The 25,749-nt window shown below is 61.3% G+C and overlaps 1 protein-coding gene and 1 long non-coding RNA gene across 2 annotated transcripts; both read left to right on the top strand.

The window, feature by feature from the left end:
* Positions 1-1,194: 1,194 nt before the first annotated feature.
* PTK7 (protein tyrosine kinase 7 (inactive)) lies at positions 1,195-25,090 on the top strand. Its single transcript, XM_080584628.1, has 20 exons — positions 1,195-1,352; positions 12,993-13,286; positions 13,946-14,048; positions 14,514-14,704; positions 14,928-15,075; positions 15,776-15,906; positions 16,150-16,416; positions 16,589-16,722; positions 17,054-17,189; positions 17,315-17,434; positions 17,645-17,794; positions 18,057-18,207; positions 18,492-18,619; positions 18,778-18,981; positions 22,463-22,618; positions 22,786-23,018; positions 23,527-23,607; positions 23,688-23,839; positions 23,928-24,106; positions 24,255-25,090. Exons 1-20 carry the CDS (start codon positions 1,322-1,324, stop codon positions 24,413-24,415), a joined length of 3,150 nt encoding a protein of 1,049 aa, XP_080440754.1. The 5' UTR covers positions 1,195-1,321; the 3' UTR covers positions 24,416-25,090.
* On the top strand, positions 1,932-7,423 carry LOC308191796. Its single transcript, XR_013948281.1, has 2 exons — positions 1,932-6,339; positions 6,618-7,423. It is a non-coding gene; the product is annotated as an uncharacterized lncRNA (long non-coding RNA).
* Positions 25,091-25,749: the final 659 nt, after the last annotated feature.

Below are 25,749 nucleotides of genomic sequence, written 5' to 3'. Positions count from 1 at the left end.
CAGGCAAAGCCCCGCGGCACGGCTCGGGCACGGGTCTCGGCCTCGTCCCCAGGGATGGTGCGGGGAGGCTGGTGGTGGGCCTCCGTGCGGGGCTCGGGGGGGCGGGCAGGAGGCAGGGAGCCCTGAGGCGGGGGGCTGCGGGGGGCGGTGGTGGGCACCGGCCCCTCAGGGGGACCCCTCGGTGAGCCCCGGGGTGGGAGGGGAGCTCTGCAGAATTCCTTCACTCTTTTAACGTCTAGTAGCTTTTTATTTTCTTTATTTAATTTTTCTATTATTTTATTTTATTTTATTTGTATTTTTATGTTATTTTAAAAATCTATTTATTTTATGCAATTTTTAAATTTAAAATGTTGGGGTTTTGTATTTTTTTTTTTTTTACCTTTTTTGCATTTTTCATATTTTTGTAACGTAAATTTTTGGGTTTTGTAATTTTTGTACATTTTCATATTTTTTAATTCTTCTGTAGCTTGAAAAAGAATTTTACTTTTTTTGCATTTTTTGATTTTTTAAAAAATTATTTAAAATTTTGATATTTTTTAATGTGGTGGCCTTTGTGATTGTTTGCAGATTTTTAAACGTTTGTGATTGTTTTAAATTGCTGCGATTTTTTTTTATTTTTTGTAACTTTTATTTTTTGTCGTGTTTTCATTTGCTTTTTGTTTTTTGTGCTTTTGTTCTTTTGTACTTTACTGTTAAATTTTTGCACTTTTTATAATTTTTTCATTTGTCTTTGCTTTTTGTAGCTCTTTGGTTTTGCTTTTTTCATTGTGTTTTTTTAAATTTCTTTTTGTAGTTTGTTTTCTGTAGTTTTTTTCGATTTTTGCCTCGTAGTTTGTATTTGTAGCTTTGTTTTGTAGCTTTTTTTTTGTTTTCCTTTTGCAGTTTGTATTTTTGCTTTTGTTGTGTAGCTTGTTTGTTCTTTTGTTTTTTGTCTTTTGTCTTTTTCTCTGATTTTTTTTGTCTTTTTTTGTTTTTTGTCTGGTTTTGATTTTTTTTTTGTCTTTTTTTGCCTGCTTTGTTTTTGTCTATTTTTTGTGTGCGTGTCTGTTTTTTGGTCTGCTTTTGTTTTTTTTTGTGCGTGTGTTTTTTTTATTTCCCCTTTTCAGTAACCACCGGAGCCCTTTCATTCCCTCCTCCTCCCCCTCGCCCCCCCTTTGACCACGCCCCCGGTTTAGCCCCGCCCCTCCCGGTTTGGCCCCGCCCACTTCCCTCCGCCGGCGCCGCCCCCGGAAGCCCCTCCCGGCGGGGCGGCATGGCCCGGGGCCGGGGCGCGCGCTGAGCGGCGCGGGGCGGTGCGGGACGGGACGGGACGGGGCGGAGGATGGCGGCGGTGCGGGCGCTGCTGGTGCTCGGTGAGTGCGGGGCCGGGCCGGGCCCCGCGGAGCCGCCACCGACCGGGGGGGGTGGGGGCTGCGGGAGGACGGGGGGAGGCTGGGGAGGGGAGAGGCTGGGAGGGAAGGGGGGAGGCTGGGGGAGAAGGAGCGAGGCTGGGAAGGAAGGGGGGAGGCTGGGGGAGAGGCTGGGAGGCAGGGAGAGAGGCTGGGAGCGAGGGAGGCTGGGAGCGAGGGAGGCTGGAGTGGAAGGAGGCTGGAATGGAGGGAGGGAGGCAGGGAGGGTTGGAGGCAGGGAGGCCGCCGACCTCCCCGTGCTCTCCCCGTGGATGCTCATCCCTCCCGCGCCACGTATGTACTCCGGGCCTCCCGGCCCCTTCGCCTCCTCCTCCTCCTCCTCCTCCTCCTCCTCCTCCTCCTCCTCCTCCTCCTCCTCCTCCTCCTGCTCGGGCTGCCCGGCCGAGCCCCCTCTCAACGGCGGCGACGCCAGATGCGCCCTCGGCCGGAGCGTGCGGGGAAATATTCGCTGAGTCAACTTTTCTGGCGAGCCCCGAAGCCCCAAATGTCTCTTTTCCTTCTGGACGTGCCTTCGCATCCCGCGTCTCGGCGCGGCGGTGCCTTCCCCGCGCCCGCTTGCGAGCCTAAAGCGCAAAACCTCCGAAAACGGGAGCGGCCGGATGAGGTCTCGGAATTCCTCTCGGGTTTCAAGAGTCCGACACAAACCCCCAGCAGCACGATGTGGGCGACCTCTGCTCCTCGCGCCCAAGCCGCCGTCTGCTTCCGAGCACGGCAGAGGCTGATCCGAGCAAGCATCCCTTCGGCGTCCGGAAAGCTGTGCTGCTCGGCACACTTCTGGGACGTTTTGGGGCCAAGCAGTGAGAAGCCGACGCTGCTCCCGTATCCAGAACCACCTGGTGTCCTTCGGGACCCAGAGGTGCCCTCGGTGGGGTGCAGCTCCTGACGCAGCGGGGCTCTGGAGGCATGGGGACCCCACGGCTGGGGGCACTCCTTTGTCCCCGCAGCGGGTCCATTGCCTCTTGGACTACCAAGAGTTGGCAGCAGAGGGAGGGATGTCACCTCCCGCATAGCTTCGGGACGTCCTCCGGCCCCCTAATCGATCCCAGACCGCCCTCCCATCTCCTAAAACGCGGTCTCGGGTCGATCGGAGGCAGGTGTTCCAGCCACCGCGAGCACCCGTGGTTCCACGGCGTGATGGGTGCTCTCACCGGCAGGACCGCGCGTCTTTGTGGCGCTCCTTCGGCCGGCCTCGAGGCCTGGCGGGCAGTGAGCGTGGCCCCGGAGGGCCAGCAGTGCCTCTTCCATGGCGCATAGGGTTTGGGAGGAAAGGCGAGGGGAGAGCGGGGCCGGGCGACAGGGCACTTGAAAGAGATCTGAAGGCCATGAGGCCCGGCTGCGGGTATTTGCTCGGGGAGCTTTACACTAATATTTTTCTTCCCTCCGTTGCAATTCATCTCCCGCTTGGGCCGCGAAGATCAAAGCTGTCCTCCAGCGAGTACACGTGGGCTTAAGTCAATAGCCGGCCCTACACCTCTCTCCGGTGAATAAACACTCTTTCCTCCCTGAACGGTTCCGAGCGCGGCTCTCCAACCTGGAATGCGAAGCATTCCGCGTTAGCAGTGGGTGTTTCCACAGCCCTCGATATTTGGGATCCGGGAACAACCGCGCATTTAGCAGCAGGCTCGGGCACAAACGTGCTCTTTGTCGAGGCGGTCGCCGCCGCCGTGGTGGTAGGAAAATTCCCCCGAGGTTGGGGGGGGACGTGCGATTGTCTGCCCGGACCCCGAGGAGACGGGGCCGGGGGCGGTGGCCTCGTGGGCTGGGTGGTTTTGGGGAGGCCTGGAGGGCGGCGAGGCACGGAGGCATCTCTCCTTTGTGAGGCGTTAGATCCTGCGGGGTGGTGATGTTAAATTTGGGGGGGGGTTTGTGAAAACTGTGCGCGCCCCCCTGGAGAAGGCTGGTCGTGCTCGAGGTGGGAGAGGGACAGGGACAGAAGAAATCAACGAGTGCATTTTGGGGGAAAAAAATGGCGATTTGACAGCCGATACCGGGTGGTTCCTGGGCATCGGCGCGGCAGGGGTGCCCCTTGGGTGGTCTGGCTCCGCGTCCCGCTCCTTGCCTGGAGGATGTTTGGGGGGTGGCATCCAATTGCCGCTCGTAAATGCCTCGCATCTGTTGGGAGAGCAGATGTTATCTCGCGCCGGTGGGGTTAAAGCGCTGCTGCAGCGCGCCTCGTGTGCCAGCATGCCTGCAAGAAGCGATCCCACCGCTGGGCACGGGAGGGTTTGCTCTCCGACGGAGACCCGGTGGGGAGCAGGTGAGGATGCTGCAGGTTCTGGGGCTTTTTGCGCGGCTCCGCGTGCGCTTTGCGACTCCCGCCCTGTGTCCTCGTGAGGTTTTGGCAGCAGTGAGGTGGGGATGCCGCCCGAGCTCAGAGCGAGGAGTCCTACCCAAAGGTTTGTCTCACCTTTCCTCCTCCTTTGGCACGCCGCAGCGGGAGGAGGATGGACCCGTGCCGCCCCACCGAGGCAGGGGCTCCATTTGGGGTCGTTCCTTTGTTCGGGGGAAGTGCTCGGCACCAAGTGCCACCCCCTGGTCTTTACCTGTGTCTCCTCTCAGTCCGCGCAGCCCCCGCCGAGTAGCTGGGGAAGATCTTCGAGCCAAACACAAGTGGTCTTTGTTTCAAAGCATCAATTTGTGTTGGCAGCCAGGTCTGCAGTGCATGTGCTTCTCATTGACTGCTGCTCCAGCTCCGTTCCTCGCTCCGTGTGCCAGCATTTTTTTATTTTTTTTTGAAGATTTAATACAAAAATGTTTTTCCTGAGCTTAAAAGGCTGAGCCGTACAGTACTCTTAGTCTTAATTTAAGCCTTGCCTTTTTTCGGGGAAGCGCTCTCTGTCTGCTCGGAGAAGAGGCTGCCTTTGAGAGGTGACCCGTGCGTGCTGTGCCATCAGCAAAAGGAGAGGCGAGGGGCACCTCGGAGCAGTGTGCAGCTTCTGGAAGCCTGGGACACGGGGCTGGCCTTCTCCTGAGCCTGCTCGTCCCGGGGCGCTTTGGGACAGCTGCTGGGTAGGTGCTTTTGGTACTCCTTGTAGGCTCTTCGGTTTGCTCAACTCTCCAAAATCTCCCCTCTCCCATTTTGACCCCTCGGTGAAGGCGTCCCGCGAGGACCCATCTTGAGATCTCGTTTTAATCCCGTAAAGCATTAGGTGGTGTCCAGGCAAGGCCCGGCTCGCTGCTTAAAACCTCCCTGTCGGTGGGGAACAGAGGGGTGCTGAGGCATCGGGGTGCCCGAGAGAGGAGAAACCAAAACCAGACGGATCCAAGGGGACAGTGGTGGGCGCCCGCCGGCTCCTCTCCCCTCGCACAGCGGGGACACACGAGCTGTGTGTCTGGGGAGGAGGTTTCAACCGATGACCCCGCAGTCACGAGGTGTTGGGGTGCCGATGACCTCTCTCCTGGTGAGAACGGAGCAGGATTTTCCTGATTTTGGGGCGTTTGTCTTTTGCTTACGTAGGGCCCCAGAGCGCGTCCTGGGCGCCTCCGCCGAAGCCGCGGTTGCGGGGCGGCTGGGACCTCTGTGGGGCTGGGGGGGGTTACGTCAGCGGCGGGGCTCCGCAGGAAAACTGGTACGGGCAGGCTGCCGTCTGGAAAACGGGGTGGCACGTCAGCTTTCAGGTGCGCGAACCCTCCAGCTCTGGGCAATGAGACGCTGCAGGCGGGGAAGAAGTGACGGGGGTTGCTGCGTGCGTGGGGAGCTCCTGCGGGACGGGGCTGGGGTCAAAGTGACTTGTGTGTCGGCTCCTGGGTGACATAAATTCAGCTCGGGCCGCCCCAAAGAGTGGCGGCACAGTTCCCGGGGACTGTCACCGCGGTCCCACTCTCTCTGTCCTCCGTGCCCTGAAGCAGGAGCGACGGCATGGAGCGGCCGGGCCCCGTCCTCGCTGCCCAGGGGAGGGCTGAAGGCAACGTGGGCTTTCTGCCCGTGCTGTCAAACGCGCTGCTGGCGTGAGATGGGCGCCGCGTTGCTTAAGCCCTCGTATAAACAACTTTCCTCATTAGGGTTGCTCGCTGGCCTCCTCGGGAGCACAAAGAAAGCCTTTGATTCCAAAACACACAGCGACTCTCCAAATGGTTAAAGGCGGGACAAGCCGCGGCTTGCAGGTGCCTTTGTTGCTCTCCACGCAGCGTGCTCTGCTGCGTGTCCTCGCTCCCCCTGCTGCGGCGTGGCCTCGGCTCCGTGGAAGCCACCAAGCGGGTGCCCGCATCGGTGGGAGGAAAGGTGGTGGTTTTCTGGTCCTTTTCCCGGCAAAGGCGCGACGGGAGGCGATAAAACCCGGCAGCCTCGCAGGGCTGCGCACATCCAGCTTGCCCGAAGCGTCCCCGGGAGCGGAGAGGAGCTGGTGCTGCTGAGGAACGTCAGCCCGTTGCCTCTTGGAGGGGGGCCAACGCGCAAAGTCTCCTCCAGCAGCTGAAGATCATCGCGGACCAAAGCAAACAGAGCTTCCTGCGCGCTGCTCTTTGTTTGTCTTGGGTCCTCTCCCTCCTTCCTGCCTGCCGCGAGCGCTGGAAAACGGGGAGACATCCCGGGTGCCGTGAGACCTCCCCGTCCTCCAGCCAGCTCCAAGCAGATGGTATCCGCCGAGATCCGAGGGAAAAGTCTAGCTCTGGGGGCAACACGTGGCTTTTTCTCTGTTGGGTCAGCTCCTGAGGACTTTCCCCATGCCTCGCGTGTGCTTGTAGCCTTCGGCCGCATCAAGTCCTGCCTCTCTCCCGCTGCCCTGGCCCAGGCGCAGCTATTCCTTCTCCAGCTTTGCCTCCCGTCCCTCCTCTCCCTGGTTGCTCTCCTGGCCCCACCACAGCACGCCGTGGGTCAGTGGCTGTCCGGGAAGAGTTACGTGTTCTCCGGGCGCCCTGGGGATCGGCCGTGCTGCTGCTGTGGACAGAAGCACTTGTTTCTCAAGGAGGTTCGATCACCGGATCAGTCTCGGTGAGTCAAGTTATACCTGGGCTTCGCTCTCATTTCTCGCTGGGGCTTTGCATTAGGCCTGCCAGCGGTGAGTGCTCTGCCGAGCTATCGATTTGTAAAAGTGCTCCCAAAAGTGCCCTGCTTGCACATTTTCCCCACTCAGCGACTTGTCTCCGTTTTTAGCAGAGAGGTAGTACAGCAGCGCTTCCCAGAGAAGCCACCTTTTAATTAATATTGCATGAGCACAGGAAATACTAGCTGCTCTGGCTGCTCTCCTATTTTTGTGGCTTTTAATATAGGTTCAGAAGTGGCTCTGATGAAAATAAACAAGGGTCTGTGCCTTTCTGTGCCCTCCCTGCTGCCGGCGGCCGTGAGCTGGGGCTACCTGTCAGCTTTCCAGCGACGAAGAGACGGAGTGGGATGAAGTCTGCGGCCCCGCAGGGAACGGCTGGAGCAGGGGAGCTGTGGATGATGCTTTTTGCTGGAAGAACGGCGGTGTGACGAGGGGTGGCGGTGTGTGACACGCAGCAGCCCGTGCCGACTGCCCCTGAGAGGCTCGTGAGCCCATACAAGTGGGAGAGGCACCGACGCAGCCGGTGGAGCGGGCCCATTTCAGGTCTCTCCCCGATGGCCTTTTGGCAGCTGTGCTCGTCTGCAGCCCTGCTGGATGTGCGGGGCAATTTGGGGCGGCTGGGAGAAGCTGGCGCGTGCTGTCGGGAGTGCCTTTCCCAGGAGTGCTGCTCCCCTTCCGAGGGGAGGGGAGGGGAGCAAACAGGTCGAACCTGCGGGAACCCAAGTGGAGAAGCAGGATGCTCCGGAGGCTCGCTCACCTCCAGCCGGACCCACGGCCTCGCTCGTCGTCCCCGTCTCCACACAGCCTCCTCGAGGCTGGAGGGGTGGGCTCGGAGTCCCTGAGAACAGCGCAAGCCTCCAAGTTCTTGGCTGTGCCTCCTCCTCCTGGCCAGCCCCCGGCTGCTCTCCCCGCTCTGCTGCCCTTGGGGTGTTTGTGGAGCCCGTGCTGAGCTGTGCCTGGTTTGGGGTCTCTCCCCCAGCCCTGAGCCAGCTCTGGCACCGGCAGGACCCGCCTGGCGCTGTGGTGCCGCCCGGGTGCTCCTCCACCACCAGGTGGGTTTTGCTTGGCAAGGACCTCGGCGTTCTCACATGCCTTTGCTTGAATTTTGGGGAGGCGTCGTGCTTCCAGGCTGCTCGCAGGGAGCACGGGGCTTGTCCTGGCTCTCCTTGGCGTCTGCCTGCTGTGTTCCCTTCTGTGGCAGAAACGCAAAACACCCTTGCTGTGTCTGCCAGAGAGCTCTGCCTCCGTCGGATGGGGGAATCGCAGAATTACCCTGCTGGGAAGAATCCTTCAGGAAGAATCCTTCAAGATCTCCAAGTCAGCCTGACCTACCAAGTCCCATCACTAAACCACGTCCACACGTCCCTTAGATACCTCCAGGGATTCAGCACTGCCCTGGGCCGCCCATCCAACGCTTGACCACCCTGTCCATGAAGAAGTTCTTCCTGATGTGCAACCTAAACCTCCCCTGGCACAACCTGAGGCCGTCGCCTCATGTCCTATCGCTTGTCACCTGAGAAAAGAGACTGACCCCCTCCTTTCAGGTGGTTGTGGGGAGGGATGAGGGCTCCCCTCGGCCTCCTCTTCTCCAGCCTAAGCAGCCCCGGTTCCCTCAGCTGCTCCTCATGTGTCTTGTTTCCCAGTCCCTTCACCAGCTTCGCTGATCTTCTCTAAACACGTTCCAGCATCTCAACATCTTCCGTGTAGTGAGGGGCCCAGAACTGAGCACAGTGATCACGGCACGGTCCCGCCAGTGCCACGTACAAGGGGACGGTCGCTTCCCTCGTCCTGCTGGCCACGCTATGCAGGCCAGGACACCGTTGTCCTTGGCCACCGGGGCTCACCGATGGCTCACGTTCGGGCCCCGCCGATCAGAGCTGCGCCTCCGACCTGCCGCGCTGCCGGCAGCACGCGTCGGCCGTAAATCAGCCGTCCGGAGGGAGCCGGGGAACTGCTGGAGGGCCCCGAGCACGCCCGGGAGATTCAGTTGGCAGGGCCGGCGGGCGCAGCCAGCGCCGTCACCGGTGCTGAGTCACCCCCGAAGCATTCGCGCTCCTCGCTGGGGCTTGGCAGCCCGGCCGGCGCGGTGTCTGCGCGGGAGCCTTCGGCTGGCGGGGCCTTGCGGAGGGTTTAATGGGGCCAGCGGGGTTCCCAGCTCCTGCTTGCGGCCTTCCCCCTACAGGAAAGCGGGGTCACGCTCTGGAGCCTTTTTCTCGGTGATCCTGGGGTTTTCTCCTGCCACGGATGTGCGAGCAGCTCCTGCCTGCTCCGGCACTCTTCCCGGGGACGGCTGCGCCCCGGTGCGGTGCGGCAAGCGCTGCCTCGCCAGGCGGCTGATTTACGGTCCCCAGCCCCCCGGTGGCTTTGTTCTGCTGTTTTAACCACTCTGAAATTTGGCTTTGCCATTCCCAAGTGCGGGCCGTGGCAGGGCAGGGAGGACTCCCAACCACGGGGGGGGGAGAACCCCCTGCAGCTCTCCGAGCAGCGCCGGGGAGGCTAATGGGGATCGCGCTAAGTGGTTGTGGCTTTTCTTTTTCTTATTTTTTGTTCTAAATACTTCTAAAGCTCGGTTCGAAGTGTGCAGTTGGCTTCTTGGTGGTTGCAGGGACTGGCGGGGAGAGGTGCTGGGGTCCCACAACGTTCCCAGACGAGGGCCTGTGGCTGCCGTGGGGCTCCTGCTGAGGTCCGTGATGCTCTGCAGTGGCCCCAGTCTGCTGCAGACGTGGTCGTGCGTTGTCACACGGGGGTGGAGGTGAGGAAAGAGCGAAGCAGCCCTGCCGTTCCCATCTGGGACCCAGGCCAAGCGGCTGAGTTCTGTGGGATGAGCAGATGTCTGCAGCTGCTGCAGGATGGGGCTGTCTCCGTGCCTGCTTTGAACTTGGGTCGCTTCTCCTCTGGAGCAGTAAATCCCACTTGGAAGGTTTATGGAGCCAAAGCCTCTCTAGCAGAGCATCTCTTGGGAAGGCCAGTTTGCACCCCTCCAGCCCTGCTGGCGACTCCCGTAGGGGATGATTTTTTTCCTGGGCACGGGGCGAGTCGGTGCTTTTCCTTTAAGCAGAGTGGGACACGCTGTGGTTTTAAGAGGCTAACGTGATGGGCGCCCAAAGGCTTTCCAGATGTCGGGCTCGCTCGGAGCAGACCTGCCGTGCTCAGAGCTCCTCGCCCGCACCAAACCATTTCCATCTGGCCTGGCGGGGGAGAAGGGCTTTATTGCAACTCGACCCGTTCGGGAGGCTCTCTCAAATGGAACCTCTCGCGGAGAGGAACGTGCTGGCTGGAAATCATTTGGAGATGCAAATCTCGCGGGGTGTTTGGCTCGGCTGCCGTTTCCGCAGGATCTGCGGGGCCGTGGGGTGGGCTGTGTGCGGGGCAGGCGTGCTCCGAGCAGCCGCTTGGTGTGGCTGCAGGGACCGACCCACCCGGCCAGGGGCTTGCTTGTGTTATTAAGCATTAATGATTTTTTTTTTTTTGCCTGCTTCTGCAGCCTCAGCTGGTGGAAACAAGCGTGCTGGCCCTGTGCTTGCGACCAGGAGGGGACGAAAAGCTGCCCCGCGTGCCATTCCCAGTCCTGGCATGCCAAAAATCTGCGTTTATAGGAGCGTGTTCGTAATGAGCTGTGCCAGGAAACACATGGCTTGCTTGGGCTGTGAATGGGAGGCCTGTGCGGGGCCCTGCACGCACCCAGAGCCTCGCCAGGACACGGAGCAGGCGCTGGCCTGCGGTCCTTGCTCGGCGGGAGGCAGAGAAGGGCTGCAGGCGGCTTGGGGTTCTGGTTTTGCTTGGGGTTGGTCGTGCATGGTGAAGGTGTCTCCTAATCCTGCTTATTCACTCTGAGGCTGAAAGGCTGCAGCCTGGAGATGGATTTGGGCTGCTCTCACCACCCACCTTGGTCAGTGGTGAGAGCTGGGGCATCTCAGGCCATCGTCATCCTCTCCCCCAGCTGTGTCCCTGGCCTCTCCTCCAAGAAAGTGCCCCTCGTGGTCACTGCAAGGTGCCCAGGGCCTTCCCCAGCGATCAAGGTCCTCTGCCAGCCGGCCGTGTCCTCTACAAGACGAACTGCTTGGGGTGCTGGCCATGATGATTTCTGCACCCGGCTCCTTCTGTGGCATCCTGGTACCTGTGGTTCAGGCTTTTTTTTCAGTCCCGAAAGCCAGCTGTCCCGCTGCCCTCCTGCCAGCGGGAGAAGAAGAATAGGAGGGCTCCCCTTGGGCGGAAGAAGCACAGGGTGGGCTTCCCCCGGGTTTTGGTGCCCTGGGCGCTCCAGATGAGCTGTAACCCCTCTGATCTGCCGTTCCAGATGCCGAGCACCAGAGGAGCTGGCTCGCACATCTGGCAGAGCTGAGCCGGGGCGAACTTGGCCGGAGCAGCCCTGGCAGCAAGCGTAGCGCTGCTGCGGCCTGGCTGGGGCGCGGGGCTGGCTTGCAAGCTGCAGAAGCCCCGTGGGCTTGCTTCCCAAACCAGGGAGCCTCGAAGCCCTTTCCCAATTCCTATTCCCGTGCCTTCAGCTCCTTGTTTGGTTGCGAGCAGCTCCGGGATTACTCACGTCCTTGCGTCAGCTGCGGTGTCTCAAGAGGTTGCTAACCTAAGCTCTTTGGGGTAAAAAAAAAAAAAGAAAAAAGAAAACGGATCCTTTCCTTTTCCCCTCGTGTCCTCAGCCGAGAGCTTTTAGCTCATCAAGGAGATGCCCGGGGATGGGTGGCCCATGGCGGGGAGGAGCAGGGGCGTCCCACAGGGCCCCGCCGCCTGCTCCCAGCTCTGCTTCCCCGGCGCGGCTGTAGGTGAGCTGCAGGCACGGCAGGGCTCGGGGCTGCGCAGCAGCTGAGGGCTTTGTGGTCGAGGCCGCATTCCCCAGCGATGTCGTGAGGCAAGGAGACAATGATCTTTCTGGATTGCTTCAAGATGCAGGCCCGTCAGGCGGAGCCGGGATGCGCTCGCCTGGCCGCCCCCGGCTCGAGCAGAGATGGGCTTGGGGGAGCTTTCGGAGGGGGCTGCAGTCCTGGGGGCAGCCCGAGAGGTGAAGCGAGGTGCCTCCTGGAAGAAACGAGATGAATTTTGAGCAGGGGGATACCTCGGTGCGTGCAGGGTGCTGGATCCAGATCCCTGCCACACGTACACTCTCAGAGCCGGGATGTGACCTGGTCTTTGTCTCCTCTCCTTCCTGCTGGTGCCCGTCCCCTCCCTGCGGATGATTTGCTCCGTGGGGTGCGGGAACGCTGCCCTGGGGACCTGCAGGTACCAGCCCTGCTTCCCTGCACGCTTCCCCAGCCTTCCTCGGCCGCCTCGCCGGGAAGTTTTTGTGGTTCCGTGAGATATCCTCTGGGTAAAACCCCACCAGGCGTTTCCGAGTGAGCTGAGCTTTGAGCCGTGTTTATCTAACTGGGCCGGAGCTTTCCTAAAAAGCTCTCTGCAGCCACGCTTTTAGGCCAGAAACATGTGTCGAGGGTTTCTTCTCCTGCGTGGGTATTCTCCTGCCGGGACACGGGGGATGCTGAGGCAGCAGGACGCAATCCTTTCTGAACCCTTTCTTTCCGACTCCTCGCAGTGCCGGGAGCGCGCCTCTTTGACCGCTTTCTCTCTGTCCCTCTAAGAAGAGTGCTTCCAAGGTGCTCAGCATCTGCCTGGCCTGGCCTCTTTCCCCGCAGAGCCTGGTGCTGGGAGCAGAAGCCCGGAGCGACCGGCGTGCTCTGAATTGCCCTTTGTCTGCTCGCCTCTCTGCGGCCAGCTGGTAACCGGAGCAGAGCGCCTGCACGGCTGCCTGCGGCCGGGCGGCTGCCGGATTTAGGAGTACGTTGTAGGGCAGCCACGTCGAGCAGGGCTGAGGAAGGAGTGGGCTGAGGAACGCGCTGGCTGCCCTGTCCCCAGGTCCCCCAGGCACCGAGCTCGCGGGCAGGGCTTGTTGCGTGGAGGCAGGGTGCTTGGGCTTTCCCAGCGCCGCCCGGCAAACGCAGCACGGGGCAGCTCGCCTGTATCTTTGCTAAACGAGCTCAGGCTGCACAGCTGGCTATGGCTGGGGGAAAGTGGCTCTCTTCCTCCTGGCAGAGATGCTTCCAGCCCTGCAGAGCCACCCCACGGCCGCTCTCGGACCCTGGGGTCAGCCCCTGCGATTTCTTGTTTCGGTTTCTCCTCGCAAGTGGGTTGAGCCCTGGGCTGTTGATGCTGTGCCCTCTGTGCTGTGCTCCCTCGCTCCCGGGGGCCGTTCTTGCTCCAGAGCAGTTTTTCTGGGTGATACCTGAGGATGTGCAGGTGAGGTGGAGACCTGGCCCCAAGGAGAGAGGCTTTGAGGAAATCCTGGAAACTGTACCTGGGTGTTTTTCTCGGGTACGATCCTGCTGCATGGTTAGGGCTTGCACACATCCTAAAAAATCAGGACAAGAGGAGCCCGAAGAAACATCTGAGTTCCCCGAGGAACTGCCTGCGCTCCAACATTTGGGAGCAGGGGGCTGTCCTTGGCTCGTGGCAGCCCCGTCCCCATGTGGGGGGATGCCACATGAAAATGCCACAGTTCCAGCTCTCTGGAGGCTGCTGTGAGCACCTCGTGCTTCCCGACTCCTCTCTGCCCATCCACGCGCCCTAAACGTGCCCTCCTTTTTCTGTCCTGCAGCGGTGGGGACTCGGGCGATGATCCATTTCACCAAGGAGCCGTACTCGCAGGACGCCCTGCACGGCCGCAGCGCCATCCTCCGCTGCGAGGTGGAGGACCCAGCCCACGTGGAGTTCGAGTGGCTGCACAACGGGCTGCCCGTCCAGGACACGGAGCAGCGCTTCAAGGAAGGCAGCAACCTCCAGTTCGCCGCTGTCGACCGGCACCGGGATGCTGGGGACTTCCAGTGCGTGGCGAGGAACTCGCTGAGCGGGGAGGAGGCGCGCACTGCCAACGCGTCCTTCAACATCAAGTGTGAGTGCGGGGAGGGGTCTTTTGGGACGGCACGGGGCTGGGAATGCTTGGGTGTACGGGGGGCGACGGTCAGGCATTGAGGCAGCACAGGCTGGGCAAGCAGGACGCGAGGAAATGGCCTCGAGTCGTGCCGGAGGAGGTTTAGGTTGGATATCAGGAAGAATTTAATCGGGGAAAACAGGGTTAGGCATTGGAACGGGTGGTGGAGTCCCCACCCTGGAGGTGTTTAAGAGATGTGGCATTTAGGGACGTGATTTAGTGGTAGATGTGGTAGTGTCAGGTTGATGGTTGGACTCGACGGTCTTAAAGGTCTTTTCCAACCTAAATGGTTCCATGATTCCTCTCTGGCTACCACATCCTTCACGCCTTCAAGGCCCCCGCATCTTCTAATGCTCCCAAGGCTGTCAGAGATGCTGCCGTCCCCGTTTGTATGGATGTTACTGCACCAAGCGTGTCCTGAGCACCGCAGATCCTTGAGAGCCCACCTCATCCCTCTGGGAACAGCCACCCGGGGCAAAGCGGGACATTTGCAGGGCGGCGTCCCTTTGCTCCGCGCTGTCTCCGGGGGTTTACATGTTTCTAAGCCGGTGCCCGGTTATTTATTACCGAGCTGGCACTTGCCAGAGCCAGCCAGGCTGACGTTCCCTTCAATCCCGCAGGGATTGAGACGGGCAGCGTGGTGCTGAAGCAGCCAGCCAGCGCAGCTGAGATCCAGCCTTCCTCCACCGTGGTGCTGCGGTGTCACGTCGACGGCCACCCGCGGTAAGGGTTGCCCCCCGAGGAGGGGACCCGGCCGGAGGTCCCCCCCGCGCCTTCGCCGCGCGCTCTTCCCCCTCTCTCTCCGTCTCTCTCTCCTCCTCTCTCCTGCGAGGACGCAGTAGAGCCTAGGGAAGGCGAAAGGCAGGATTGAGCCTGCGGCCGAGCACCGGGGGAGAAGGCAAACGGCTTCCTCGGAGCCGCGTAGCGAGGAGCACAGTAAGGACGGGCTGTGACAGCCCGGTCGCTGCGCTGCTTGGTGTGCTGCGGTCACTCTCCGTCGCTTCCCGATCATGTCCCGTCCACTCGGCTGCATGTCTCATAGCTTCGTGTGTGTGTCGTGGCCGGCGGTGGGAGCGCACAGCCAGGGAACGGGGGCCATCTCTGGGCTGTGCCCCCCGCACACGTGCTCGCCAGGGAGCCCTGCCGCCGACCCCGCGCCCCGCTCACCCTCTCGCCCCTGTCTCGCAGCCCCACGTGGCAGTGGTTTCGGGACGGCGCCCCGCTCCCCGATGGCCGTGGCACCTACGCCGTCAGCAGCAAGGAGCGGAGCCTCACCCTGCGGAGCGCCAGCCCCGATGACAACGGCGTCTACTACTGCTGCGCCCGCAGCGCCGTCGGCTCCGTCTGCAGCCAGGACAACTTCACGCTGAACATCATCGGTGAGCCGCGCGTTTGGCTCTTTTACCGGGTCCCTCCAGAAGCAGAAGGGGCTTTCCCTGAGCTCTGGCTTGGGAACTAGGGTTGTGCTGGCACGTCTGCCTCCTTCAGGGCCACAGTGTCCGTGCAGCGTGCTCCCGGCTCTTTTTTGGGTTTCCTCCGGTGTAAAGAGCAGCCCAGGGTACCCCTGCTTCCCTCACCCTCCTGTGGTCTCTGCTGTTGCAGACGAGAGCTTTCCCCAGGCGGTGATCGTCCCGCAGGACCTCATCGTGACCAAGAACGAAGAGGCAATGTTTGACTGCCAGTTCGCGGCCGTGCCCCCTCCCACGCAGGAGTGGCTCTTTGAGGACAACCCCGTCACCAACAGATCCAAGTAACAGGGACCCCGGTGATGTGGGCAGGGCTGGGAGGCACAGGGAGGGGGCACCGTGTTCCAGAAGCGAGCGGGAGGGGCCAAACCCTGGCCAGGCGTTCAGCATCAGCCACCGCGGTGGCTTCTCAGCTCGGCTGGCTTGGGTTCAGCGGAGCCCTGGTGCTTTTGTCTGGCCTTCCCCTGCGTAGGACTTAGGAAGTGGTTTGTCCCCGGAGGAGTCTGTGGGGCTGGGAGCCCTAGATGCCTGCGTACGATGATCCCCAGAGCCCGGGGCATCTCCCAGCCTGGCCGGGGTGCCCGTAGTGGTGATGCTGGGGCCGGGGATCGCGCAGCGGGACCGTGCGAGGCAAGTGGTGCCACCTGGGTGCCAGATGCCCGGTGGCCCGGCAGCTCCCGGGCGCCACCTTGTGCCCCCTTTTCCCTTTCCTGGCTGTGCCAGCTGGCCTGTTTGGGGGTGCCTCTTTCCACGAAAGCCAGCTCTGCTCCAAAGAAGAGACTTTTCTTAGCACGTCTCCTTGACGAAGCGCGCGTCCCACCTTCTTCTTCCTGCACCCTGCTTCCCCCGCGCTGGGAAGCCTTGGCTTGGCACAGAGGTCTCCCCGTTTGTTCCGTGGGCTCCTGTAGGACAGCTCGGGGCTGCGGCTGTGCCCCACGTCCTGCAGAGACGCCCGCTGAGGTCTGCCTCTCCCCGCGTGCCCAGGACCACCGTGTTCGCCAACGGCTCCCTGCTGATCACCCAGGTGAAGGCTCGCAGCACCGGTGTCTACAAGTGCGTCGGCCGTGGGCAGAGGGGGAAAGCTCTGGTGCTGAAGGCGACTCTGCAGCTGGCAGGTGAGGTCCTGGGGCCGGCGATGGGGCGGGCAGCGAGTCCCAGAGCTGCCCTGCCCCTCTGGAGATTTGGGACCACGTAGCAGCGGGCCAGTACACAAGGTGGTGTTTGGTTTATCTGTGAAACTGCTCGTCCTCACTCCCTGCGTGCTCTCTGCTGGTGCTGGTGGCTCCCGGGGGGGTGGTGATGCAGGTGGGACGGCCACGCTGCCCTGTTTGAGCCCTGCTGTCTGTCGCTCCTCTCAGAGATCGAAGAAATGGCCCCCTTCTCCCCGAAGGTGTTGACGGCGAACCAGGGGCACCGCGTGTCCTGCGCCGCCCCGCGGGGCGTGCCCACGCCGCAGGTCTGGTGGGAGAGAAACCAGGAGCGCATCCCCCCTGCCGGCAGGGTGTACCAAGAGGCAGAGCAGCTCGTTTTCACCAGCATCACTGAGGCGGACGCGGGGACCTACACGTGCCACGCTGCCAACAAGGCCGGGGAGAAGAAACAGGAGCTGAGCATCACTGTGGCTAGTAGGCGGCTTTCTGAGAAGGGCTGGGAGCATCGGGAAGGGCTGGGTGGGTGCTCGGGGTGAGCTGGGGAGGTGCTGGTTGTGCACATCTCGTGGCTGGTTGTGAACTGCCCACCCGGGCTGGATGTAGGGTGCTGAGCGGGCCCCGTGTAACCCCTCTCTTCCATGCCTAGCGGTACCCAAGTGGGTGGAGATGCCCAAGGACAGCCAGCTGGAGGAGAGCAAGCCAGGGTACCTGCACTGCCTCAGCAAGGCCTCCCTGAAACCCACGGTCACCTGGTACCGCAACGGCGTCTCCATCTCTGAGGTGAGGCGACAGGGCAAGTCCCCGCTGCTCCCGGGCGCTTCTGCTGGGCTCCATCCTCCCCTGCTGCTGCTCTTTGTCACCTTGATCCCACCCCTGGCATCCCTGGCACTGCCCCTGGCACCCTCTCCGTCCCACTGGGGTGCGGGAGCACGACTGGCTGTGCCTTGTGCTTTTGGGGTGGTGACGGGGCAGTTCTCTGGGGGGGTCTCAGCGGGGCTGCCCCTATCTGGGAAACAAGGCTGTCACCAGCCCTGCGCGGGGACGCTGCCCGTGGCGCTCCTGCAGCTCCAGGGCTGGTGACAGTGTTGTTGACGCCCCCATCTCTGGTCAGGACTCACGCTTCGAGATCTCGGAGAACGGGACGCTGCGCATCAACAACGTGGAGGTGTACGACGGGACCATGTACAAGTGTGTGAGCAGCACGCCGGCAGGCAGCATCGAGGGCTACGCGCGGGTGCACGTGCTAGGTGGGTGTGCTGCCACGCGCTCCGCTCCCTCTCCTTGCAGGGAGCTCTCTCACCTTTCAGGAGGGTCTCCGGTGCCCCCCGCCCCATGGCCAAGGCACCGAACGGGGCACCTCTGTCTCTTGCAGAGAAGCTGAAGTTCACCCCCCCGCCCCAGCCGCTGCAGTGCATGGAGTTCAACAAGGAGGTGACGGTGTCCTGCTCGGCCACCGGCCGGGAAAAACCCACCATCCAGTGGACTAAAACAGGTGAGGGGGGCTTGGCTGGGGCACATCTGTCCCCGACATGGACCCCAGGAGCTCCCACAGAGTGGCAGACATTGGCCACTGGCGCTGGGACCTCTGGAGGCCATCTGGTCCAAGCCCCCGCTCAAGCAGGGCCGCCTAGAGCAGGGAAGCCGCCCCGTGGCACAGCGCAGCACGTGTGGCCGCCACATCCCTGTCCTTGCCGTCCCGCAGATGGGAGCAGCCTGCCGTCCCACGTCAGCCACAACGCCGGCATCTTGTCCTTCCACAAGGTGAGCAGGAGCGACTCGGGGAACTACACGTGCATCGCCTCCAACAGCCCGCAGGGCGAGATCCGCGCCACCGTGCAGCTCGTGGTAGCAGGTGAGGGCTCCCCAGCAAGCCTCCCGGCTCTCTTGGGTCACCTGGGTGGCATGTCCCCGCCTGGGTGGCATGTCCCTGCAGGGACAAACGTCTCTCCTGACCCTGAGCTCTTCCCCATGGTGCTCAAGCATCTGTTTTGCCAGTGCCTTGGGTACAGCCCTAGAGGATGTGCCACGCTGCTGGTGCTGGCCCCGCTCTCCTACGCGGGCTCGGTGTCACTCCCAGGAGCTGACAGCCTTCGTGTCATCCTCTCCACCTGCAGTTTTTGTCACGTTCAAGCTGGAGCCAGAGCCCACGACGGTGTACCAGGGGCACACGGCCATGTTCCAGTGCCAGGCAGAGGGGGACCCCGTGCCGCACATCCAGTGGAAAGGGAAGGACAAGATTCTGGATCCCAGCAAGCTGCTGCCCAGGTACGCGGCCTCCATTCGGAACTGGAACGGGGTTCATTGTGTGCACCTGGTACCAACAGCATGGTCTCAGGTTGCCAGTCTGGGGGGTACGTGGTCAGTTGTCCCCACGTCCAAGGGCTCTCCTGGCCCCAGCTGAGCTGCAGCTGATTGTTCTTGGGCGCTGAGGTCTGGGACGATTACGGCAGGGATATGAGGCTGAGCTGTCCTGGGGAGACGAGGCTGCGGGTGCCCCACGCCTGCCTCTGCCCTCTCAATGTTTGCAAAGGGCTCTGTGTGGTTGGCAGGATCCAGATCATGCCCAACGGCTCCCTGGTCATTTACGACGTCACCACCGAGGACTCCGGAAAATACACCTGTATCGCTGGCAACAGCTGCAACATCAAGCACCGCGAGGCCTTCCTCTACGTCGTAGGTGAGGGAGGTGCCCAGCCTCGGGACGTGGCCTCCTGCCACCCTGGAGCAGCTCTGGGCCCTGCTGCTGGGGTTTTTCGCCTTCCCCTGCCACGTTCCCAAAGAGGGTTCGGGAAATCCCTCCGTGCTCTCACGGGTTCGCTGCTCTCTGCCCCACAGACAAGCCGGCAGCAGAGGAGGACGAGGGACCCAGCAACCACACGCCCTACAAGATGATCCAGACCATCGGGCTCTCGGTGGGGGCAGCCGTCGCCTACATTATTATCGTGCTGGGGCTGATGTTCTACTGTAAGAAGCGGAGGAAAGCCAAGAGGCTGAAGAAGCACCCGGAGGGCGAGGAGCCCGAAATGGAGTGTCTGAACGGTGAGGCCGGTACCCCCGGGGGTGGGGGCTTCCCTGCCTGCCCCATAGCCCTGGGCTGGGGGGGGCTGAGGGTGAGCAGGGAGCTCCCCAAGGTATCTTGCTCTTGGATTTGGCTGTGGCTGGGGGCAGAAACCTGCTGCCAGGTGAGAAATAGGCAGGGGAAGGGAGCCCAGCAAGTTGGTGCGAAGCCTGCGTCCCAGCTCCGTGTCGTGGCCGTTCCTGCCTGCTGCAACAGGAGTAGTGCTGCTGCTTCCAGCACCCCTCTGTGGGGTCACACACGCCCTTTGCCAAGGGAAAGGCGGTATCCCTATGAAGCAGTCGTGCTCTGCCAGCCTCTCCAAACCCCAGTTCAGCAGCTCCTGGTGCTTCAGGGGAGACTTTTCGCTGAACGCTCCCAAACTCTGCTGGGAGCTCACCCTGTTGTCTCCGAAACCCGTAACAGCTTTACGCACCTCCAGCATCCTCCAGCAAGGCACTTTGGAGCATAACGAGTTACCTGAAGAACCTCCTTGCCACCTAGCACCTCTCCCCGCGCTGGCAGACACAGCAGGACGTGGGGGCTGCTTTCCCCAGGCACGGTTTTACAGCTCCGGCTGCACCTCGCGGTGCTCAGCATCGCTCTGCGGCTGCCCACAGCTGGCCTCGACCTTTGCTGCCAGCGGAGCTGGTGGCTTTGGCAAGCAGCTGCCAGCAGCGGCACCCCTTCCGTGTTGGCAATACGATGTACTGCGCTGGTTCCTACCACCTTGTGTCCATCAGAGGGTATTTTTTCCCATCCCGTGGCAGCTCAGCTGCTTTTTAACAGCTGTTCCCTAAGACCCTGCAAAACCCCTGCTGGGCCCCACTGTGCACAAGCTCGTGACTCCTGCAGTGAACCCTCGAGCTCTCCGCAGCATCGTTTTCATTTCCAGAAGCTGTTTTAGCTCTTTCTCTAATGTCAGGTTTGTCCTTGCATCGTTGATCCCAGTGAGGTCTTCTGAGGGATGGGCTGCAGGCGAGTTTTGCTCCCCGTGTAGTTCCCTGCACCTCCTCCTGCACCAGTTCTCCAGCACTCAGCCGCGTCCTCATCTTCTGGGGATAGCTGTGAGGTGTGGCAGAGCATCGCCACGGGGTTTGGCCGCTGTTTTCCCTCTTGTATCGATACTTTGAGCAGAGCCAAACCTCCAGAAGACAAGCCTGGCTGGGGGATGTCCTGGGAGCAGGGATGCAGGAACATCTCTGCAGTTTTGTGCCCTGCTAGTGTCACCTCTGCAAGCCTCTCCCATGGCCAACCTGCAGGCAGCCCGCTCTTGCCAGCAGACTCTGGCCAACATCCTCTTGGAAAGAATTTGTTTTAATCCTTTTTCAGGTTGCCTCAGTTTTTTTTATTTTATTTTGGCCTGTCCTTATTACATTCTTTTTATTCTGCCAGACTTTACCCCTTCTTATTCTCTTCACCTGGAACCAGTTTAGCTGTCAGAGAGATGCGTCCTGGCTTGCTTGTAGCCCTCACCCAGCTGCCCGGATGTCTCTGCTCCTTTTTGGCCCTTCTGTGGCCTCACTTGGAAAAGTGCTTTGTGTTTGCTCTCAGCTCCGGTGGAGTGACTCCCCACCGTCACTTCTGATGCGGTCCCTCTTTAGCTGGGCGACCTGAAGTGTCTCAGCACCTACCTGAGGATGAGTGCTCCCCGGCTGGCCGCCAGCTGACTTTCCCAGTGCCCCCAGGACCCGGCCAGATTTGACCTCCCTATGGATTTGCGGTGGTTCCTTGCAATGGATTTCCTACGGATCGATGCGCTCCTGACAAGTCAGTCGCCCTCTAAGGTCGTGTCCTTGGTGTGCCTCATCCTCTGCAACGCGAGTGCTTGCTCTCAGTGTCCCTCTGTCTGACCGTGCTGCTTTTTTGGGTGAACACGGAGGGAATTTGGGGAGGTTAGCAGCTGTGTGGACTGATGGGAGCGTTTGAATTTGTGTCAGCCTGTGCTAATTTCTGCAGGAGATGCTCACGTGGTGCGGGCAGGTGGGCAGAGCAGGCACTCCGCACTTGGTCCCCCCCTGCGCTGCCGGCCGTGTAAATGAAACTTCATCTCCCTGGTCCCTTTGTTACCATCTGTCCGATCAAAGCTCCGTGAAAGATCGGCGATGTCTGTGCTCAGGAGCGCCTGCCGCGGCCGCCTGCTGGCGCTGTCTCTCAGCAGCACAGTACTCGCTCTGCAGCCTTCGGCATTTTCTTGGCACGGTCGCAGCAGTCTTGTATTATCCCCTTGGCTTCGGGCTTCCAGTCTTGAGACACCATCAGTCACTGCTGCAGACAGCGGAGGGTCAAACAGTTTCTAAGCGCTGGGCTGCTGACAATTAGCATAAAAACAGGGCGAGCGTAAGCAGCACCGAGCCTTGATTTATAGGGCAGATGGTGTTTTTCACTGTGCTCCTCTGTAAATATTACTCCAGCCTGTGGCAGAGGACAACTGTCGGTAGCCGTGGCTCTTAAGTTATAGCATCTCAGCGCCAAACCTACCTGTGGCAAAGCCGTGTCACCGTGGCCAGACGTGCTGGAGGGCAGGGACCTCTCTTGGGCGCACGCGGTGCGAGCGTGTGTGTACCCGTGCTGCCCTACGACACCCTTGGATGGGGATCGTGGGCCGCGTGGTTCCTGTCGGGGATACCTCCGGCTGGGTCAGGTCTTAATGCTCTGATTAAATTCTTTTGCACGGCCAGGTGTTCCCTGGATGCTGGGCTAGTTGAGATGGGGTGTGCGCAGTGACACAGGGTGATGCTGCACACGCATCACCGTAGCTGGGCGCTGTGCCCTGCGCCTTACAATCGGCCCCGGGAAAGTCTCGCTTCCTAGCGCCAGGTCTGATCCGAGCAGTACCCGCGCTAAAAGTCCAGGTTTGCTGTCTACACAGGCAGCTTGTAGGGGAAACGCAGGGCTCGCTGCTTTCTCAAGGCAATGTTTTCTCCTGCTCGCTGGCTTCTGTTCGTGCTGGGGAAATTCGTAGCGGGCTTCCTAATCAGAAAGTCTGCTGGGGTTAATTGTAAGGTGCTTCGATCCAGGTGGTAAAAGAAACTCCGGGCTGATCTGGTGATTACCAAGGCGAGCATCGCGGGATCGGGGGGGTCAGGCTGCAGCAGCTGGTGCCAGAGGGACCCATGGGTCTCTAGGGCATTAAAAGACCGTGAGCGGGGGCCTCTCCGCCCCACGCATCTGATCCACTGACTTCTCTCAGTGGGCAGTGGGGATGTGGCCACCCCTCGGGGATGTCAGCGTGGCGTGGGACGGACAAGGCCAGATGGGGCCAGTTGGCTCTGGGACCAACGCCATCGCTCAGCGTCTGATTTCAGGGGTGGCTGCAGGGCTGGCAGGGATGGGGCCGGACGTGAGCCCGCGGGGAGGGCAGCCTGAGGATGGGGTCCTCGGGGGTCTGGAGGGGGCTGGTCCCCAGTGTGACATTACCAGCACAGCCGGGCAGGATGCTGAGGCCACGCGTGTCCCCTGTAGGTGGTGCTTTGCTGCAGAACGGGCAGACGACGGCGGAGATCCAGGAGGAGGTGGCCTTGACCAACCTGGGCAGCAGCTCTGGGGCCAGCAAGCGGCACAGCGCCGCTGACAAGATGCACTTCCCCCGTGCCAACCTGCAGACAATCACTACCCTGGGTACGCCGGGCCACCCCATCCCAATTCTCAGCGGGAAACTCGGGGCTGAAACCTCCCAGCCAGAAAACTCAACGGGCTGGGGCTCGGAAGGTCCTGCAGCCCCTGGGCTTCCTAAATTTGCTGTCCTAACTCGCGCTGTCTTCCCCTGTGCGGCTCTGCACTTCCAGGCAAGGGGGAGTTTGGTGAAGTCTTCCTGGCCAAGGCGAAAGGAGCAGAGGACGGCGAGGGCGAAGCGCTGGTCCTGGTGAAGAGCCTGCAGACGCGGGACGAGCAGCTGCAGCTGGACTTCAGGCGCGAGGCGGAGATGTTTGGCAAGCTGAACCACGCCAACGTGGTGCGGCTGCTGGGGCTGTGCCGCGAGGCCGAGCCCCACTACATGGTCCTGGAGTACGTGGACTTGGTAAGGGCCCTGCCAGCAGTGGCAGCAAGCGAGAGCGGGGGGACGGCAGAGATGGAGCCCTGCGGGTGTGGCGTGGTCCAGGCTGGTGGCACAGGGACAGTGATTTTGGGGAGGCCAGGCTGAGCTTATCGGTGTTCCCAAAATTCGGAGGAGTGGGGTTCTCCTGCAAGACCTGGGGGCGGGGGGGGCTTTGTCCTTTCCCTCCTCCTCCTCCTCCTGAAGCTGTGGGACCCCCTGCTGCAGAAGGGCTGCAAATGCGGACTGCTCTTATGGGGAGCGTGGGCATGGGGGGACAGGAAGGAAGCCTTTTGGGGCGTGAATGACCTCCTGGAAGCATCAGGCCTGCTTGCCCTGATCTTAGCCCGTAGGGAGGTACTAGCTTGCCCTACAGGGCGAGGACCAGAAGGACCGTGGCCCAGGAACAGAGGCTCCACGGTGCTCCCAGTGGGAGCGATGGGACTGATGAGCACGGGAAGGTGCTTCCTCTGAGCTGCCGTCTGTCTCCTAGGGGGACCTGAAGCAGTTCCTGAGGATCTCCAAGAGCAAGGACGAGTCCCTGAAGCCCCAGCCCCTCAGCACCAAGCACAAGGTGGGAGCGCGGCCTCGGAAGCGCGGCGGGGCCGGGGGCTCTGGGGAGGGCAGGGGGTGCCAGCATCCCTCTGGGGCCAGGTGTCTCTGTGCACGCAGGTGGCGCTGGGCATGGAGCACCTCTCCAACGGCAGGTTCGTGCACCGGGACTTGGCGGCCAGGAACTGCCTGGTCAGCGCCCAGCGGCAGGTCAAGGTCTCGGCCCTGAGCCTCAGCAAGGACGTGTACAACAGGTCGGTCGGGGAGGGGGCTGGTGGGAGGGGACGGCACCGGGATGGGACGGCGCCCACCTCACTCACCGCCCGCCTGTCCTGCCCGCAGCGAGTACTACCACTTCCGCCAGGCCTGGATCCCGCTGCGCTGGATGCCGCCCGAAGCCGTGCTGGAGGACGAGTTCTCCACCAAGTCGGACGTGTGGTCCTTCGGCGTGCTCATGTGGGAGGTCTTCACGCATGGGGAGATGCCGTACAGCCCGCTGGCGGACGATGAGGTCCTCGCAGGTACGCGGGGCGCCTCGCGCTGTCGCCGCCATCGTAGCCCCCTCCCTTTCCTCGGGGACAGCAGGGTGTCCCCCCTGGCAGCACAGTGCTGCCGCGGAGGGGATCACGCCTCTTCCCAACACCTTTCCATCCCGCCAACCCACACCAGGGCTGCAGTCGGGAAAGACGAAGCTCCCGCACCCCGAGGGCTGCCCTTCGCGGCTCGCCAAGCTGATGCAGCGCTGCTGGGCGCCCAGCCCCAAGGACCGACCCTCCTTCAGCGAGCTCGCCACCGCCCTCGGGGACAGCCCGGCCGACAGCAAAGCCTGAGCACCCTGCCCCTGGCTGGGGAAGGACGCGGCGGGGCGGGCGGGGGGCCCGCGGGTGCCTGGGGAGCCCCCGGCACTCCTGCGGCCCCTTGCCGAGCCCGACCCCGCTGCGCGGCACCAGCGGCTGCTGGACTCGAAGCACAAGCCAGTGTACTCCCCCCTTGCCTCTCTCCTCTCCGTGGCTCCGAAAAGCCCGCGGGCTGCCGGTGTGGATGGTGCGCGGCCCCCCCCTCACCTGGCGAGAGCCGGGCTCCAGCACCAGGCTCTCCCCTCCCCGCTCGCCACGTGCATATCTGTCCATCCGTCCGTCTGTGCTAGGCATGCCTGTGGGCACGGGCCCACCATCAGGAACACGAAGTGCCTGGCATATGAAGGAGACGCTCCACCACCTTTTCCCCATGACCCCGTGCCTTTTTTTTGTGTGTGTTTTTTTGTTGTTTTTCTTTTTGTACGAGTCCTGGGGGCAGCGCCCCCCTCCCCTCCTCCCCCAGCGCGCTGCCTCCTCCCCACCATAGTATTTCTGTTACTGGAACGCAGCCTAGAGTGGGTTAGTTTGTTTGCTTGAGCGGAGGGTACCGCAGCCAAGAAGGGTTGGGTTTTGTTGGGTTTTTATGTGCTGCTCTCAATAAAGAAGGCTTTTTTTTTTTTCGTTTTTTTTTTTTTTTTTTGTAAGACGCTGCTGTCAATGCGTGCCTGACTCTTTTCCTCCGCGTGGTTCCTGGGGGACAGACCTGGCCGGGGATGGCAGGGGAACTCATGCCATCACATCTCGTGCATCTCCTGGAAAGGAGAAGCTCCTTGCCGGGGCATCCCCCCTGCGTGGTGGTGGTGGTGGTTTGGGTCAGCGCCAGAGGAGCTGCGAGCTCTCCAGCACCAGAAATACTCAATGCCGGACCCAATAAACTCCATCTAGTTGGCTCTGCTTTCATCGGCGATGGACAGGAAGCGTCCAGGATCCCCTTCCTACCTCTGCTACCCAGACAGGCTGTGGAGGTGCTGGAGGGTCAGGGGAAGGCTGCAGCGAGGCGCCTAAACGGGCAGGCACCAGAGCCAGGAGAAACTCCAGACCCCAAGGGTGCAGAAAGCCTGGGGGTTGGGGTTGTGTATTTTTGGGAGTGATGTCATGAAAAAGCTCTGTATCCTTGGGGAAAGGACAGATGTTGGCCAAGCTAATTGGAAACAGCGGGCTGAACATGTACAGCCCTGGCTGAACGTGGTGTAGGGGAGCGGGGTATCGGCATCCCACTCGGGCGCCTGCGGGAGAAGAGGAGGCCTTGGGCAGCTGACAGGCTTGGGATCCGTTTGTCTCAGCCCAAATTGAAGGAACATCTCAAA

Source organism: Anser brachyrhynchus (assembly GCF_964034855.1).
Source record: "Anser brachyrhynchus genome assembly, chromosome: 3".
Lineage (NCBI taxonomy): Eukaryota > Metazoa > Chordata > Aves > Anseriformes > Anatidae > Anser > Anser brachyrhynchus.
The sequence above is the reverse complement of the archived record's forward strand: the minus strand, read 5'-3'. Positions and strand labels throughout refer to the sequence as shown.

Bases quoted from the DNA above. Each gene is read 5' to 3' on its own strand.
- PTK7 (XM_080584628.1), top strand. From the start codon at position 1,322: ATGGCGGCGGTGCGGGCGCTGCTGGTGCTCG. The intron at 17,190-17,314 runs GTGGGTGTGCTG...TGTCTCTTGCAG, and splicing joins CGCGCGGGTGCACGTGCTAG to AGAAGCTGAAGTTCACCCCC. The intron at 24,107-24,254 runs GTACGCGGGGCG...AACCCACACCAG, and splicing joins GGACGATGAGGTCCTCGCAG to GGCTGCAGTCGGGAAAGACG.